At 53.7% G+C, this 15,370-nt stretch overlaps 1 protein-coding gene across 1 annotated transcript; it reads left to right on the top strand.

Moving 5' to 3' along the window:
• The first annotated feature begins 360 nt into the window (after positions 1–360).
• On the top strand, positions 361–14,285 carry Btbd1 (BTB domain containing 1). The gene is made up of 8 exons (XM_070043353.1): positions 361–767; positions 2,927–3,083; positions 4,781–4,886; positions 7,988–8,185; positions 8,737–8,929; positions 11,034–11,121; positions 12,821–12,967; positions 13,481–14,285. The coding sequence occupies exons 1-8, from the start codon at positions 376–378 to the stop codon at positions 13,637–13,639; spliced, it is 1,440 nt and encodes a 479-aa protein (XP_069899454.1). The 5' UTR covers positions 361–375; the 3' UTR covers positions 13,640–14,285.
• Positions 14,286–15,370: the final 1,085 nt, after the last annotated feature.

The raw sequence follows: 15,370 nt of genomic DNA, 5'->3' as shown, positions 1-15,370 counted from the left end.
GGAGGGGGGAAGAAGGCGGGGTCAGGGCAGGGAGAGGGGGGCAGGGGCAGGAGAGAGGGGTGGGGGGAGGAGGGCAGGAGGGAGGAGGCGGGGTGGGGGAGCTGGGGGGAGGGGCAGGGGGTCCCCACGGCCCCCGGCCTCCGGGCTCGGGTGGGGCGCGCGGGCCGGCAGAGGACGCGGCGGCGCGCCTGCGCGGGCGGGGAGGAGGGCGGCGCGGGGGCGCGCGCGCAGGGCCGGGCGCGCGCGCGCGGCCGCCGGACACGCCTCTTCCGGAAGGCGGGAGGGGGCGGCGGCGCCGGCCTCCGCGGACGGCCGGGCGATGGCGGCGCGGCGGCGGGCGCTCGCTCCCTGAGCCCGGGGCCCGCACGGCGCACCATGGCCTCGCTGGGGCCCGCGGCCGCGGCGGAGCAGGCGCCGGGGGCCGAGGCGGAGCCGGGCCCGCCGCCGCCGGCGCCGCCCGGGGCGCTGCTGCCGCTGGCGCGGGAGCCGCTCTACAACTGGCAGGCGACCAAGGCGTCGCTGCGGGAGCGCTTCGCCTTCCTCTTCAACTCGGAGCTGCTCAGCGACGTGCGCTTCGTGCTGGGCAAGGCCCGCGCCGCCGCCGGCGCCGCGCCGCGCGCGCCCGCGCAGCGCATCCCCGCGCACCGCTTCGTGCTGGCGGCCGGCAGCGCCGTCTTCGACGCCATGTTCAACGGCGGCATGGCCACCACGTCGGCGGAGATCGAGCTGCCGGACGTGGAGCCCGCGGCGTTCCTCGCGCTGCTGCGGTGAGCGCGGGCGGGGGCGGGGCCTGACGACTGGGGCGGGGCCGGCGGGCGGGGCCTGACGGCTGGAGGCGGGGCCTGACGACTGGGGGAGGGGCCTACCGACTGGGGGCGGGGCCGGCCGGGGGGACCCGCTGACCCGCGCCCGCCGCGCGCACAGCCGGCGTTAACAGGCCGCGGCCCCCGCGCGAGCGCTCGGGATGGGCTTCGCGGCGCCCCTCGCCTTTGTCGGCTGTAACGCCTTTTCGTCCGGGACGGGGCGTGACGGGGCCGGAGCCGCGGGAAGGCGGGTGGAGCCTGGGGCCGCCCGCGGGGAGGTCGCGGGGACGCGCGTGCACGCACACACGAGTGCTCGCACGCGCACGCGCTCTGCCCCGAGGCAGCGCCGGCGCCCACTCGTGAGTGGACCCGGCGGGGGAGCCGGGCGGTGCGCCCTGCGCGGGCCGGCCCGCCCCCCTCACCCCCTCCCCCTGCCCCGCCCCCCCTCACCTCCTCCCCCTGCCCGGCCCGCCCCCCTCACCTCCTCCCCCTGCCCCGCCCCCCTCACCTCCTCCCCCTGCCCGCCCCCCTCACCTCCTCCTCCTGCCCCGCCCCCCTCACCTCCTCCTCCTGCCCGGCCCGCCCCCCTCACCTCCTCCCCCTGCCCGGCCCGCCCCCCTCACCTCCTCCCCCTGCCCCGCCCCCCTCACCTCCTCCCCCTGCCCGGCCCGCCCCCCTCACCCCCTCCCCCTGCCCCGCCCCCCTCACCTCCTCCCCCTGCCCGGCCCGCCCCCTCACCCCCTCCCCCTGCCCCGCCCCCCTCACCTCCTCCTCCTGCCCCGCCCCCCTCACCTCCTCCCCCTGCCCCGCCTTCCTCACCACCACCTCCTGCCCTCCTCATCTCCTCCTCCTGCCCCCCCTTCCCTCCTCACTTCCTCCCCCCTTCTCACCTCTTCCTCCTGCTTCTCCTGCCCCCCTGCCTTCCTCACCTCCTCCTCGTGCCCCGCCTGCTCTCCACTCCACCTCCTGCCCCTGCCCTGCCTGCCCTCTACTCCTCCTCCTCCTCCTCCTCCTGCCCCCTGCCCTCCTCACCACCACCTCCTGCCCCGCCTGCCCTCCTCACCTCCTCCTCCTGCCCCTGCCCCCCTGCCCTCCTCACCTCCTCCTCCTGCCTGGCCCGCCCCCTTCACCTCCTCCTCCTGTCCGGCCTGCCCTCCTCACCTCCTCCTGCCCTGCCTGCCCTCTACACCATTGCCTCCCCCACAGGCCACTGGCCACAGGCTCAGACTCCACAGAACAGATCACTCCTACACCTAAGGCCTCACCAGCCCCAGTTGCCCTCCCCCTCCCCCAGGTGTGGGTGGACCAGTGTCTCCGGGTGGTCTGTCTGTTCAGAGCCCTTGGACCGGATAGCACCTGGGCTGCAGCCATCAGGAGCTGTCCTAACCTTCTGTCCTCTGACCCCCTCACACGCCCTTTTCAGTCGGTCTCCTCAGCAGAGAGAAGCAGTCCCAACAGAAAAGCAGCTGTTTCTCGGCATCCTTAAAGTTGGGCCTCAAACTAACACTATTATAACCCTACCACTTTAGATTGGTTGGAGGGAGTCACCAGGCTCAGATTCATGCCAGAACAAATCTATGTAAGCATACATCCTGGCAGCCATGATTTATTGGAGTACTTCTCAAAAGATTAGTTATGTATTACTGCCTAATGGCTGCTTCTGTTAGCATTATGACATGTTTCAATCATTCTCAAACTAGGTGAGCTTTCTTTTTTGTTTTTGTTTTATTGTGCTCTTTTTAGGGTTTGAATGCAGAACCTGAGCTTTTTTTTTTTTTGCTCAAGGTTTCAAGGCTGGTGCTCTACCCTTGAGCCACAGCTCCACGTCTGACTTTTGGAAGTTTATTGGAGATAAGAGTCTCATGAACTTTCCTGCCTAGGATAAAAAATTGGCATAGGGATTGTGTCTCGTGATGTTTAACTTTAGCTTTCTCTGTAAAATGGGACACTCCTTCTCAGGAAAGAGTAAAGAATGGAGTGACCTGCACGCATGTCTTATAGGCTGCCAGATCTGATGCAAATTTCAGACTGTTATTCAGTTTGTTATCTTAAAGTAATCCTCCAAAGCTTGACTCTGATAGATTGCTTGCTGAAGTCTCTGCAAATTTCCAATTGCCTTCCAGATTTCTGTATTCAGATGAAGTTCAGATAGGCCCAGAAACAGTGATGACTACGCTTTACACTGCTAAGAAGTACGCCGTCCCAGCCTTGGAAGCGCACTGCGTGGAGTTTCTCACCAAGCATCTTAGGGCAGACAACGCCTTCATGTTGCTCACGCAGGTGAGTGGAGTTTCTCACCAGGCGTCTTAGGGCAGACAACGCCGTCATGATGCTCACACAGGTGAGTGGAGACGCCTAATGTGTGTGGAGCTGTTGTTACAATATGCGCGGGAAAGTATGTCAGAACAGAAGACTTTCAGGGGACGCGCAGGTCAACGCAAGGCAGAGTTAGTGGACCTGGGATGGGTTCCGGGTCCTTTTATAATGAGAGAATTGTTCTGTGAAGTTTCCCACGTTTTCAGCCTTTTTTCATTCTTAGTTGAGAATGCTTATTGTAGATTGAGGACTATGATCGTTTTTCATTTCTGGCTGTACAGTGCATACTGTAGATGTGTAAACTATGCTGATTTTTAACAAACTGGAAATACCTGTGGAGACACCATTTTTTTTAACATGTTATTTAGCATTTGCTAAATGCCAGGATTTCATACTTGAGATACAGGTTGCTTCTCAGTTGTAGGATGCTGTACAGATTGTTCTTAAATTCTGAGTTGATAAACTGATCCTGCCTAGTGTAGTGGGCACCTGAGTACCAGCACCTGTCAGGCTGAGGGTCACCTGAGTCCGTTAGAGACCAGCGTGGGCAGCCACACAGGAAGACCTGTTTCAAGCAAAACAAATGTAATTCTCTTGAATTTTAGTATAGAAAATGATTGCTAAGACTTCTAGTTCAATTCTCATTTTACAGATGGGAAGATGAAAACCTAGGCTGATAATGAGCTGTCTAAACTCTCACAGCAGGATGAAGCCAGGGCCCAGAGCTCACGTTCCTAGTTCAGTGTTCATGCAGTCATATAGAAAATGTGGAAAAAAAAACTATCTTCTCTGAGTATTTGTAGTTATAGGGAAAAGAAGATCCCTTGGACATTATTGCATAATTATATGTCAGACACTAAGCTAATAGTGTAGCAAAATGCATTGTCTGTGTATTCAGTCCTTAGGAACGTGTCATGAAGTGTAGAGAGCTGTTTAGAGTAAAAGGCAGGCTGGCTCACTATGACCGTGAAGACGTGGAAGCAACTCAGCTCCGTGGCTTGTGTCTGTAATCGCAGTGATTGGGGGGGGGGGGGGAGTCCCGGTTTGAGGCCAGACCTGGGGGGGTGGCATAAAAAGACTGCACAAGACCGCACCAGTCCTCCCAGCCGTGTCGGGGCGCAGGAGTGGGTGGCGCCCTGCTCAGGCCAGCCCCAGCGTGACAAGTGAGACTCCAGATCTGAAAACAACCCTTTGGAGAAGGGGCTGTCGGCCTGGCTTGGCTGTAGAGGGCCAGCCCAGCAACCTCAGGCCCTTGGTTCAATTTCCTTCACTAACAGAAGCCCAAGGATGGACCCGACACCGGGGCGCACACCCGTGAAGCAGTACTGAAGGGGGGGAGACTGGGGTCTGGGACTGCAGGCAGGGCAGTGCACCTGTCAGCTTCACGTGCACAGTGGATGATGTCTCTCCTACCTACAGTTTGTTGAAGATCAGACTCCAATGTGTAAGAAAGAGTGCACACATGAATAACAGGATTGGTAATACTAATGTGAGTCTGGGATCTCAGTGAGGAATTTTATATTTTTCCCTTTTTCATGTTCTAGTTGTAGAATGAGTTATAGATCTAATTATAAATAGGTGTTAGTATATTACAAACCAATTTATAGCGTCAACTCTGAAGGAACTATGAAAGTAAGATAACTGTGTCTTTATGTGTTTAGGCTCGATTATTTGATGAACCTCAGCTTGCTAGTCTCTGTCTAGACACGATAGACAAGAGCACGGTGGACGCACTCAGTGCAGAGGGGTTCACTGACATTGATATAGGTGAGTCCCCGGAGCCGAGCTCCCACTGTAAGTACAGCCTGCTCTCCCTGCCCGCCCGCCGGAGACAAGGCATGTGTGTAAACAGGAGCTTCCAAGGGACAGAAGTCTACCTCCCAGAGTTCGCGCTTTCATTTGCAGTCTATGGAGTGCTCACAGTGTGGGTGTTGTTGTGCTAGTCCCCTGAGGAAATTTCGAGAGGAGGTCAACATTTCCAATTAAAGGAAACCTTCAATTGGAGAATCAAAGGAGAACATACATGAACAGACGATTTACAACGCTGACATTCCCCAGCATCAAACAAATAGACTGTGACCCCAGTGAATGAGATGTCAGCTAAATGTGACTTTTCCCCTTTGTAGGCCGGATAGAAAATGACTGCAGCTCCAGAAAAACATAATTATGTCTAGCTGGGGTAGTGTTAGGAAGGGTTTTTTTTTTTTCTTTTTGTCAGTTGTGGGGTTTGAACTCTGGGCCTGGGGCTGTCCCTCAGCTCTTCATTTCAAGGCCAGCGCTCTACCACTTGAGCCACAGCACCACATTCGGTTTTCTGGTGGTTAATTGGAGATGAAAGTCTCATGGACTTTTCTGCCTGGGCTGGCTTTGAACCATGGTTCTTAGGTCTTTGCCTTCTGAGTAGCTAGCAGGTGTGAGTCACCAGTGCCTAGATACTGTTAGGAAAATCTTAATGGAGGATACTCTGATACCAGAGAATGGACAGTGTTCAGGCTGGTGTGTGGTCAGTGGTAGAATGCTTTCCTGTCATGCCTGAGCCTGGGCTTGATTCCCAGCACGAGTGGGGAGAAAAGAACGGGCCAGTATTTGAACAGTGAAGGGGAGAGGGCAGTAGCCGCAAGTGGAAGGAGGTGCACAAAGCCTGGAGTCGGAGAAGCACCAACGGGTCTTGGCAGCTTGTGTGAGAGGACCAGGAAATGTCCCGTAGAAGGAGAGAATGCCAGTCCAGGCCTCTGGCTCTTTGTTGTTTTTTTTTCTGGTACCAGGGTTTGAACTCAGGGCTTTAAGCTCGTGGCTTTTTTGCTTGTGGCTGGTGTATGCCACTTGGGCCACGCATCCAGTTCTTTCTACTTGTTAACTGGAGATAAAGAGTCTCAAAGATTTGTCTACCTGGGCAGGCCTGGATCCTCGATCCTCAGATCTGTGCCTCTGAGTGGCCAGGATTACAGGCAGGAGCCAACTAAGCCTGTGGTTTTAAATCTTTTTTTGGTCAGTCATGGGGCTTGAACTCTGGGCCTGGGCACCATCCCTGTGCTCTTCAGCTCAAGGCGAGCGCTGTATTGCTTGAGCCACAGCACCACTTCTGGTTTTCGAGTGGTTTATTGGAGATAAGAGTTTCACGGACTTTGCTGCCCAGGCTGACTTTGAATCGTGATCCTCAGATCTCAGCCTCCTAAGTAGCTAGGATGACAGGCGTGAGCCACCGTGCCGGCAGTTTTAAATCTTTATAGTTCTTACCTTGTGGGCCTTAGACTTATGTAACCAGTTGTCGGTTAAGATCTTTTTTTTTTTTTTTTTGCCAGGGCAGGGTTTGAATCAGGTCCTTGTCCTTGCTGAGCAGACACATGCCACCTGTAGGGCCCACCCTGAACTCTAAGCAGACCATGCCAGGTGGCATGTAAGGCCCACCTTGAACTCTGATGAACCTGCTTGAGGCTTTTTACCGTAACTGGGATGACAGGTGTGCTGCTATGCCCAGCTGTGGGTTGAGAAAGGATCTTTTGAACTACTCTACCCAAGGTGGTCTTGAACCACTAACCTTCCATTCTTGGCCTTCCAACTAGCTAGAATTACAGGCCTGAGCCACTGGCATCCACTTACTTAACATTTTTATTTGGATCCTGTCCTTCTTACATGCACCTACAGTCCAAATGTCTGGAATTACTGGCCTTCCATGTAGCTGAGGTTACAGAGTAGAACTAAAATTAAAATCTAGTTAAGACCCAAGATCATATCATGTCTATAAAGCATAGTCTTCCATGTTTTGGGACCCTTACTAGGCTCTGAGCTGTAATTTCTTACTGTGACACTCATTCTGTAAATATACTGTGCTTGTGTTCACTTAGGTTATTAGCAAACAGTAGAAACATGTAGATTGAAAGTCGTTTTTTCCCACTGGATGGAAAATGCCCCGTTAGATGGTAGTTTGCCGCTTTGTTCTGGTACGTCCACAGTGCCCGTGTTTTCCCATCTGAGGCTTCATCTCAGCTGACCTGACCCACCCCCTCCCCCAGCTTTCCTGCAGACGAGTTCTGCTCTGCCAGTTTCACCTCTGCTGGCCGTGGGGCTAGCTTCCTGTCCCCTCTGGCCTCCGCTCTGACCTCCCCTGTAGTCTCCTCAGCACACCCACTGTCACCGTTGGACTCCGGCTCTGCAGCTCTCCCCCCCTCGCCTGCCCAACTCTTTTCTGCAGCACCACTCCTGTGTGCCACATGGCTTTGGTGTTGGTGTGCACGTCTTCCTCCAGGAGCATTCTGGAAAGCTCTTTTGCTGGGTATCTATTGGGTTCCTCCCCCATCCACATGTCTTGGCTGTTTGGGAGCTTGTGTGCGCGTTCCTGTGTGGCCTGTGCTGTGAGCACACGCTGACGCGCCTGCTTCGGTCCAGTGTCAGGGGCAGTCATGTGCCTCTCCCCTCTAGAAGGTAAGCTCTCAGGACGAGCGTGTCAGCGCACACGCTCGTGCCCAACCCATTACCAGTGCTTCAGAGTGAACGTTTGCCACCAGCTGAGTGAGTTGTAATCTTTGCACTTGGCCACTTACTTGATTCATGTGGAGCCTTTTTGGTGGCTCATTTTATCGTATTGCAGAGACTTGAGTTTGCAAAGTATGTGGCATGAATATATAAAAGTTTGCATAAGTGTATAAAGGGATTCTATACCTAAGCCTTCAGGTATAGCAAGTGATAAGTTTGAATGTTAACCAGTACACTAATTTTTTTTTTTAAGAACATGGTGTGGAGCTTAGTATTTTTAGTATTTTCCAGTATAACACCTATCCTGCTTTTCACTGACACTTAATATGCACACGTCTATGAATGTTGCTTTAAGAGCAAAGTATTCCTAATTTATTTTTATTTTTTCCCTACAGACACACTGTGTGCAGTTCTAGAAAGAGACACACTCAGTATTCGAGAAAGCCGACTTTTTGGAGCTGTTGTACGCTGGGCAGAAGCAGAATGTCAAAGACAGCAGTTGCCTGTGACTTTCGCCAACAAACAGAAAGTCCTAGGAAAAGCGCTGTCCTTGATCCGTTTCCCTCTGATGACGATTGAGGAGTTTGCAGCGGGTGAGCCGCCCTCCGGTCTGTGTTACAGGGCTGAGGCTGAGACTCTGCAGCTGCCCCTCCTGTACATCACCAGGCTGAGTCCATAATTTAACTTTTTTTTGTTGTTGTATTTTTATGGCTAGTTTGTGACAGGTTTGACTATAAATTCTCCCCTTGAAATTACCAAAATTGATCTCATCAAACGTCAGGAATGCTGTCCCCTCCCCCCCCCCCAAGAACCAATTTCTGGCTTTATTAAAAGCCATTATCAAAATAAGTCTTCAATTTTATTAATTTTCTGCATTTTTTCCTTTAAATTTGATTCCTTTTTGAATATAATTTGTGGGGATTGTTTGGTTAGTTCTTGTGACTTTTTGAGACTTAAGAATAACGTTTGTGTGTATATGTATGCATACGTCTATATACACACGTATATTTGCTGGTTTTTGTGTTTTGTTTTTTCTGTGCTTGGGTTTGAACCTAGGATTTTGCGCGTGGTAGGCAGGTGTCCTGATAGCACTTTCGTCGGGTGGTTTTTCTGGCTGGGATTTGATTCTGTGTCTGTCCCTCAGGCCCCGCTCAGTCTGGGATCCTGTCGGACCGGGAGGTGGTAACGCTCTTCCTCCACTTCACCGTGAACCCGAAGCCCCGCGTGGGCTACGTGGACCGCCCCCGCTGCTGCCTGCGGGGCAAGGAGTGCTGCGTCAGCAGGTTCCAGCAGGTGGAGAGCCGCTGGGGCTACAGCGGGACCAGCGACCGGATCAGGTGGCCTGCCCGGGGGGGCCGGTGTGTGGGAGGGGCGGGGGGGGGGAGCCCCCGTACAATTTAGACTTTAATTCCCCCTCGGTACTGGAGTTCGAACTAGAGGCTTTGCACTTGCTAGGCAGGCATTCTACCTCTGGAGCCATGATCTTGCCTTCTTTGTTTTTTTTTTTGCTTTCGTTATGTTTTAAAGAAAATCTCACATTCTTGCTCAGCCTCGCCTCAGACCACAAACCACCATGTCTTCTGGTTTGTTTATGAGATGGGGTCTCACTGGCTAGTTTGCCTAACCTGGTTTTGAACCCCTGGGTTCACTTGGCTATCAGACTTTGGGTCACCGCTGCCGAGGGCTTCAGGCATTATCTTTAGAGGCATAAGGCTAGTATTTTAATTAATTTAATTTGACTAAGCCTAATGTGTTGTTTGTGTTTGTTGGAGTAGCTACTGCCTGCCCGGTGGGGGCTCAGCACGCTTTGGGGGTCTGGCGCTAGTACTCGCTTGCTCACTCATGGCTGCCGCTGTATTACATGAGCTGCACCTTGAGTTGGCAGTTTGTTGGTTAACTGGAGATGGAATCTTGTAGACGCTTAGACTGGCTTTGAGTGGCCAGATCCTCAGATCTCAGCCTCCTGAGTAGCTAGGACGACAGGGATGAGCCACGCCACCCAGGTTCTGAATGGATTGAAACCCCCCCAAAAAAATTATGCATGTAATCCTGTTGAGGAATTAATCTTCAGATTAAAGGTAAAAACAGAATCATTACCAGTTTCCATATATCAAGCCTATATCAAACATTAGTTTAAAACTAGAAATGAAGAGTTTGGTTTGGGTTAAAATGCGTTTGTAGACTGCATTTGTAATGAGGCCAAAGCTGCACCTGTAGGAAAAGATGGTATTTAACTGCTTTTAGTAAATAGAGTAGAAGTAAAGGACTTTTAGCATTCAGTACACGTAGCTAGAAAATGGATATCAAAAGAACTCTTAGGAGAAGAAGGAAGGAAGTAGATGGAGAAATTAGAAAACTATGGGGGCTGGGAAGGTGGCTCGGTGGTAGAGCGCTTTCCTTGCATGCATGAGGCTCTGGGTTCAAATCCTCAGCACCACATAAGCAGAAAAAGCCAGAAGTGACGCTCTTTGAGGTGAAGAGCTGAGGGGCAGCCCCTAGGCCGAGTTCAGCGTAGCGTAATTGTAGCACTGAAGATCCTCAGCCTGGATGGTTAGCTAGCTTTACTCTGTCATTGGTCTTCAGATGCAACTTTAACAAGAAGCTTTTAAAATTCAACTAGTTTTGTAAATGATTCCTAGAAATAAAATTAAAATCCTGGCCATTAAACTCTGACTCTGCTAAAATCACTCATCAAAACTCTCTACTCTGTGGCACGGGAGGAGGCCCGCCCTTTGTCGTGGCTGGACTTTGTCAGTAGTATAGTTAGAAAAGCTGTGTTCACGTCCAGGCGTGTGACCTGGTCCCGCTCCCGGCTCCCACTACCAGTGTTCTTGGTTCACTCTTGTCAGAGTGTTGCATTAGGCTAGCCAGGGCATGTAGAAACCACCTTGACCATTATTTTCCTGCCAGCCAAACATGATAGGCCCTCCATAGACAGTCTTCAGTCTTTTTTGGGGGGGAGTCCCCCACTGGGTATTGAACCAGGGCCTTGAGTATATTAAGCAAGCGTTCTACTCCTTGAGCCATGTCCCCTAGTCTTTTTTTTTTGGGGGGGGAGTCCGGTTGTGGGGCCTGAACTCTGGGCCTGGACGCTGTCCCTCAGCTCTTCAGCTCAAGGCTAGCGCTCTACCACTTGAGCCACAGCGCCACTTCTGGTTTTCTTTGCGGACTTTCCTGCCCAGGCTGGCTTTGAACCACGATCCTCAGATCTCAGCCTCCTGAGAGTAGCTAGGATTACAGGTGTGAGCCACCGGTGCCGGGCGCATAAGTTTTTGGGTTTTTTTTTTTTATAAACAGACAAGGTGATGTTGCCAAGGGTACCTGATTTGTGGTATTTTTCCTTTTTGAGAGTAAACTTGGGTGTTCCAGATAACTTGAAGAATTATAAACCTCCAGAATATGAATCTGTGTGGAGTTTTTAATATATGGCTTCTCTCTCAGGTTCACAGTAAACAGAAGAATCTCCGTGGTCGGGTTTGGCTTGTATGGGTCTATTCATGGTCCCACGGATTACCAAGTGAACATACAGGTACAGACAGATTCAGCAGCAGGGAGATGTCCACATTCCAGTGATTGTCCAAGTAACCAATTTGCAGCCTTGTACACTTAGAGATTGAAGTTTGGGCCTCAGAAAACTCGGGATGCATGACAGCCCTGGTACCCCGGGCCCATCAGCACCTCAGCACCCTTCTGCCCCGAAAACTCTGGGTGCAAGACAGAGCCCTGGCACCCCGGGGCCATCAGCACCTCAGCGCCCTTCCGCCCCGAAAACTCTGGGTGCAAGACAGAGCCCTGGCACCCCGGGGCCATCAGCACCTCAGCGCCCTTCCGCCTGCTCTTCTCATTGCTTCCCACCGCTTGGAGTGTCTGAGCAGACCCCCCAGCCTGGCACTGAGTGTGCACATGCTGGCAGAACCCCTGTTAGGGGTGATGGCTCTGGCGTTGTTCAGAGGTTTCCATCTCAGTGCCTTTCCAGGAGATGAGCGAGCGAGCCTCGGTGTCTGTGTGTGTACTTGCGTGCACACGTGTGCTTGTGTGTTGCCCTGCGATCACTCAGGACTTGGGAGGTGTCCAGGCATGCCCTCTGCTCCTCCGCTGTACTCTGAGGCGTGCTCTTGGGCCTGTGGACCACCTCCTGAGGCTGCGCTGGTTCACCTGCCAACATGAAGCTGGCACCCACGGCATAACTCTGTGGGGACCAGTGGAGACACAGGGAAGGTGCGTGGCAGTCTGCGGCCACAGTCTGTTGTTTTATCATTTGAGTCTCACAGTAACCTTCAGACAAGGCAAAGTAAAGATTTGTTTCCCCAGAATTGAAAGATCTGCCACAGCCAGATCCTGTGTCTTTTGACTGCTCCGGGCTACTTGCATTCATGTTTTAGTTTAGCTTTTACTGATTTGGTGTATGTAAATATGCACACTTAACTGGCGCACCCATGGCTCCGTGTTCACAAATGCACCTGTGTGATGGTACCTGTGCTCAGACTGGAGATTGCAGCCCTAGGGGGCTTCCTTTTCCTCCAGCAACTGTCCAGCCTGTGGCACTCAGGCTTCACCTGTGAGTTCATCTTACTGTTTGATGTAATGCATGCAGAAAGACGGGTTTGTTACCGGCCTCTGCATGCTTGGCCTCCCCCCACATGGAAGCCCTCCTGGCACTTGTTAAGTGACATATGAGCTTTTACTACTGTCCTCAGGACACTCCAAGGTCCCTCCAACGGATCATCCACTCAGCTTCCTGCACGGTTCCCTCAGTGCACCTGCTGGGTTCACTTGGCGCACCCTACCTGTCTGCTCATACCCGATGTTCCTGGCACAGAGCGGAACATTGACTGACACGATGCTGCCTTGAAGATCTTTCCCATCTTAGTAAAACACTCTGATGTTGATGTACAGGGACTGTAAAGGGAGTTTTCCAGGGAGAGGACACAGCTAGCAAGGAGTAAAGTTTGTTCATTTTCCTCAGACATATAAAATCCACATGCCAAGCTGCTTGTTTTTGACGGGAGCCCTCTTTCCTGAGCCCAGCTCTGGTGACACAGTTCCCATCCTCACTGCGAGGTGGCAGCCATTTTGACAGCTTGCTTAAAGCCATCTTTGGGGATGAGAGATATGTAGAGAAAATACGCCAGAGAACCTATTAGTCTGTTGAGCAAACTGCTAGTGCTTTGTATTATTTTCTACAAAACTTTGATTAACCTATGTGTAACTTCTCTTAAAAATTACAGATCATTGAATATGAAAAGAAACAAACCCTGGGACAAAATGACACCGGATTTAGTTGTGATGGGACTGCTAACACTTTCAGGGTCATGTTCAAAGAACCTATAGAGATCCTGCCCAACGTGTGCTATACCGCCTGTGCAACACTCAAGGTAAGAGCCACTCGGAATGTTCCTGAAGCTGACAGGCACAGACAGGATCGCCGTTCTTTAAAATGGGGAGCCTATGTATTCTGCTGATTTTAGGTAGCATTGCTGCTCACCGCCACTGTGCTAAGAAGAAAGGTCTTCCTCAGAAGTGTGTTGGAAAGTTGGGGTTGATAGAGCTGAGCTGAGGCATGCCACGGCTCTCCAGCGGTGGAGCTCTGCATTCTGGTTTTTTTCTCTTGTAAATAAGCATGTTAGCTAGATCTTCATTTATCGTAAATAAGTACTTAAGAGTTTTATATTCTCAGGAGACTGAGATTGGAGAACTGCAGTGCAAAGCCAGCCCAGTTAACCACCCAAAAAACCAGAGTGCTAGAGCACAAGAGCTCAGGGACAGCGCCCTGGTCCTGAGTTCGAGCACGTCAACTTGACCTAGTGAACATAGTAGACTAGCAGGCCAGTTGCTGCAACTACATTCTCCTGTGTGAAATTGCTAAGAAGCCTTTCGTTCTTGTGTAGGGTCCAGACTCTCACTACGGCACAAAAGGATTGAAGAAAGTGGTGCACGAGACACCTGCTGCGAACAAGACTGTTTTCTTCTTCTTCAGTTCCCCTGGCAATAACAATGGGACCTCCATCGAAGATGGGCAGATACCAGAAATAATATTTTATACATAGTGCTAAGTGGTACCGTACAGGCTCATCTCAAAAGCATAAATAACCCACCACAAAAAAAAAATAGTATGAGTGTCATGACTATTTATAATTGTAGGATAAGAAACATTTTAGTTTCTTAGAGGAAGTAGAAAAATGCTGATTTAAATCTCTGCATGATTTGAAAGCAGAATTTTCATTTTCTTATACCGTAGGGGGAAAGAGAACTGGGGTTAATTGTATAAAGAAAAGCACAGATAGTTCAGCCTTATCTTGAATAATTTCATAGATCAGCTGACTCATGGTCTTTCAATGGTTTTGAAATTGAAAGATAATTTGGTTTATATAGCAGAGTTTAAAAAAAATTGTTTTAACTATTTTAAAGGTTAGCAAGATGGGTCAGTATTCCTACAGAATTCTTATTAACTAATTTCGGAAAGTTAAAATGGACTTTATTTTTTGGGTTTTGAAACACCTGGTTGTTAGCATTTGAAACAACCCTAAACATAGGTCTAATAAATGCCCAATGCATTAAAAATGTCCAGTGCGCTTACAGATAAGGATGTTTGATAATAGCCTAGCGATGTATTATTGCATAGTACAGTTTTGTAGATGTGAGTGAGTTTGTATAGTCACAATAATGTGATATAAAAGAGGACCTCAATGTGCAGTCTGAGACTGGATTCTTTTTCACTGAGCTCCCAGTGCCGGGGCCTGCCGCGGGGGGGGGCTGTGGAAGGGGGGCGAAGGCCCGCCTCGGCAGCATCAGCTCGGACAGGCTGCGGGACCACGGGACCCCACCCCACCCGGGCGCCGCTCTGCCGGCCCTTCCACCTGGCCTTCGGCCTTCCCCACAGCAAAGGGTCGCGTCGGGCAGGCGGGACGCCGCGGAGGGCGGGGCCGAGAGGCGGGGGCGGGGCCGAGAGGCGGGGGCGGGGCCCGGAGGAGTTGCCCCTCCCCGCGGCTCCTGTGGGGCGGGGCCGAGAGGCGGGGGCGGGGCCCGGAGGAGTTGCCCCTCCCCGCGGCTCGTGTGGGGCGGGGCCGGGCGGGGGCGGGGCCCGGAGGAGTTGCCCCTCGCCGCGGCTCGTCACGCGGGGCGGGGCCTGGCGGAGTCGGGGGCGGGGCCCGGAGGAGTTGCCCCTCGCCGCGGCTCATGTGGGGCGGGGCCGGGCGGAGGCGGGGGCGGGGCCCGGAGGAGTTGCCCCTCGCCGCGGCTCGTCACGCAGGGCGGGGCCGGGCGGAGGCGGGGGCGGGGCCCGGAGGAGTTGCCCCTCGCCGCGGCTCCTGTGGGGCGGGGCCGGGCGGAGGCGGGGGCGAGGCCCGGAGGAGTTGCCCCTCGCCGCGGCTCATGTGGGGCGGGGCCGGGCGGAGGCGGGGGCGGGGCCCGGAGGAGTTGCCCCTCGCCGCGGCTCCTGTGGGGCGGGGCCGGGCGGGGGCGGGGCCCGGAGGAGTTGCCCCTCGCCGCGGCTCGTCACGCGGGGCCGGGCGGAGGCGGGGCCCGGAGGAGTTGCCCCTCGCCGCGGCTCATGTGGGGCGGGGCCGGGCGGAGGCGGGGGCGGGGCCCGGAGGAGTTGCCCCTCGCCGCGGCTCATGTGGGGCGGGGCCGGGCGGAGGCGGGGGCGGGGCCCGGAGGAGTTGCCCCTCGCCGCGGCTCGTCACGCAGGGCGGGGCCGGGCGGAGGCGGGGGCGGGGCCCGGAGGAGTTGCCCCTCGCCGCGGCTCGTCACGCAGGGCGGGGCCGGGCGGAGGCGGGGGC

This window comes from Dipodomys merriami, unplaced genomic scaffold (assembly GCF_024711535.1).
Source record: "Dipodomys merriami isolate MVZ:Mamm:240054 unplaced genomic scaffold, mDipMer1.0.p SCAF_33, whole genome shotgun sequence".
NCBI classification, from domain to species: Eukaryota; Metazoa; Chordata; class Mammalia; order Rodentia; family Heteromyidae; genus Dipodomys; species Dipodomys merriami.
This window is presented reverse-complemented; position numbering and strand designations above follow the sequence as displayed.

Coding starts and splice junctions, on each gene's coding strand:
- Btbd1 (XM_070043353.1), top strand. CDS start 376: ATGGCCTCGCTGGGGCCCGCGGCCGCGGCGGAGCAGGCGCCGGGGGCC. Junction 8,186..8,736: donor GATTGAGGAGTTTGCAGCGG/GTGAGCCGCCCT, acceptor TCTGTCCCTCAG/GCCCCGCTCAGTCTGGGATC. Junction 8,930..11,033: donor GGGACCAGCGACCGGATCAG/GTGGCCTGCCCG, acceptor CTTCTCTCTCAG/GTTCACAGTAAACAGAAGAA.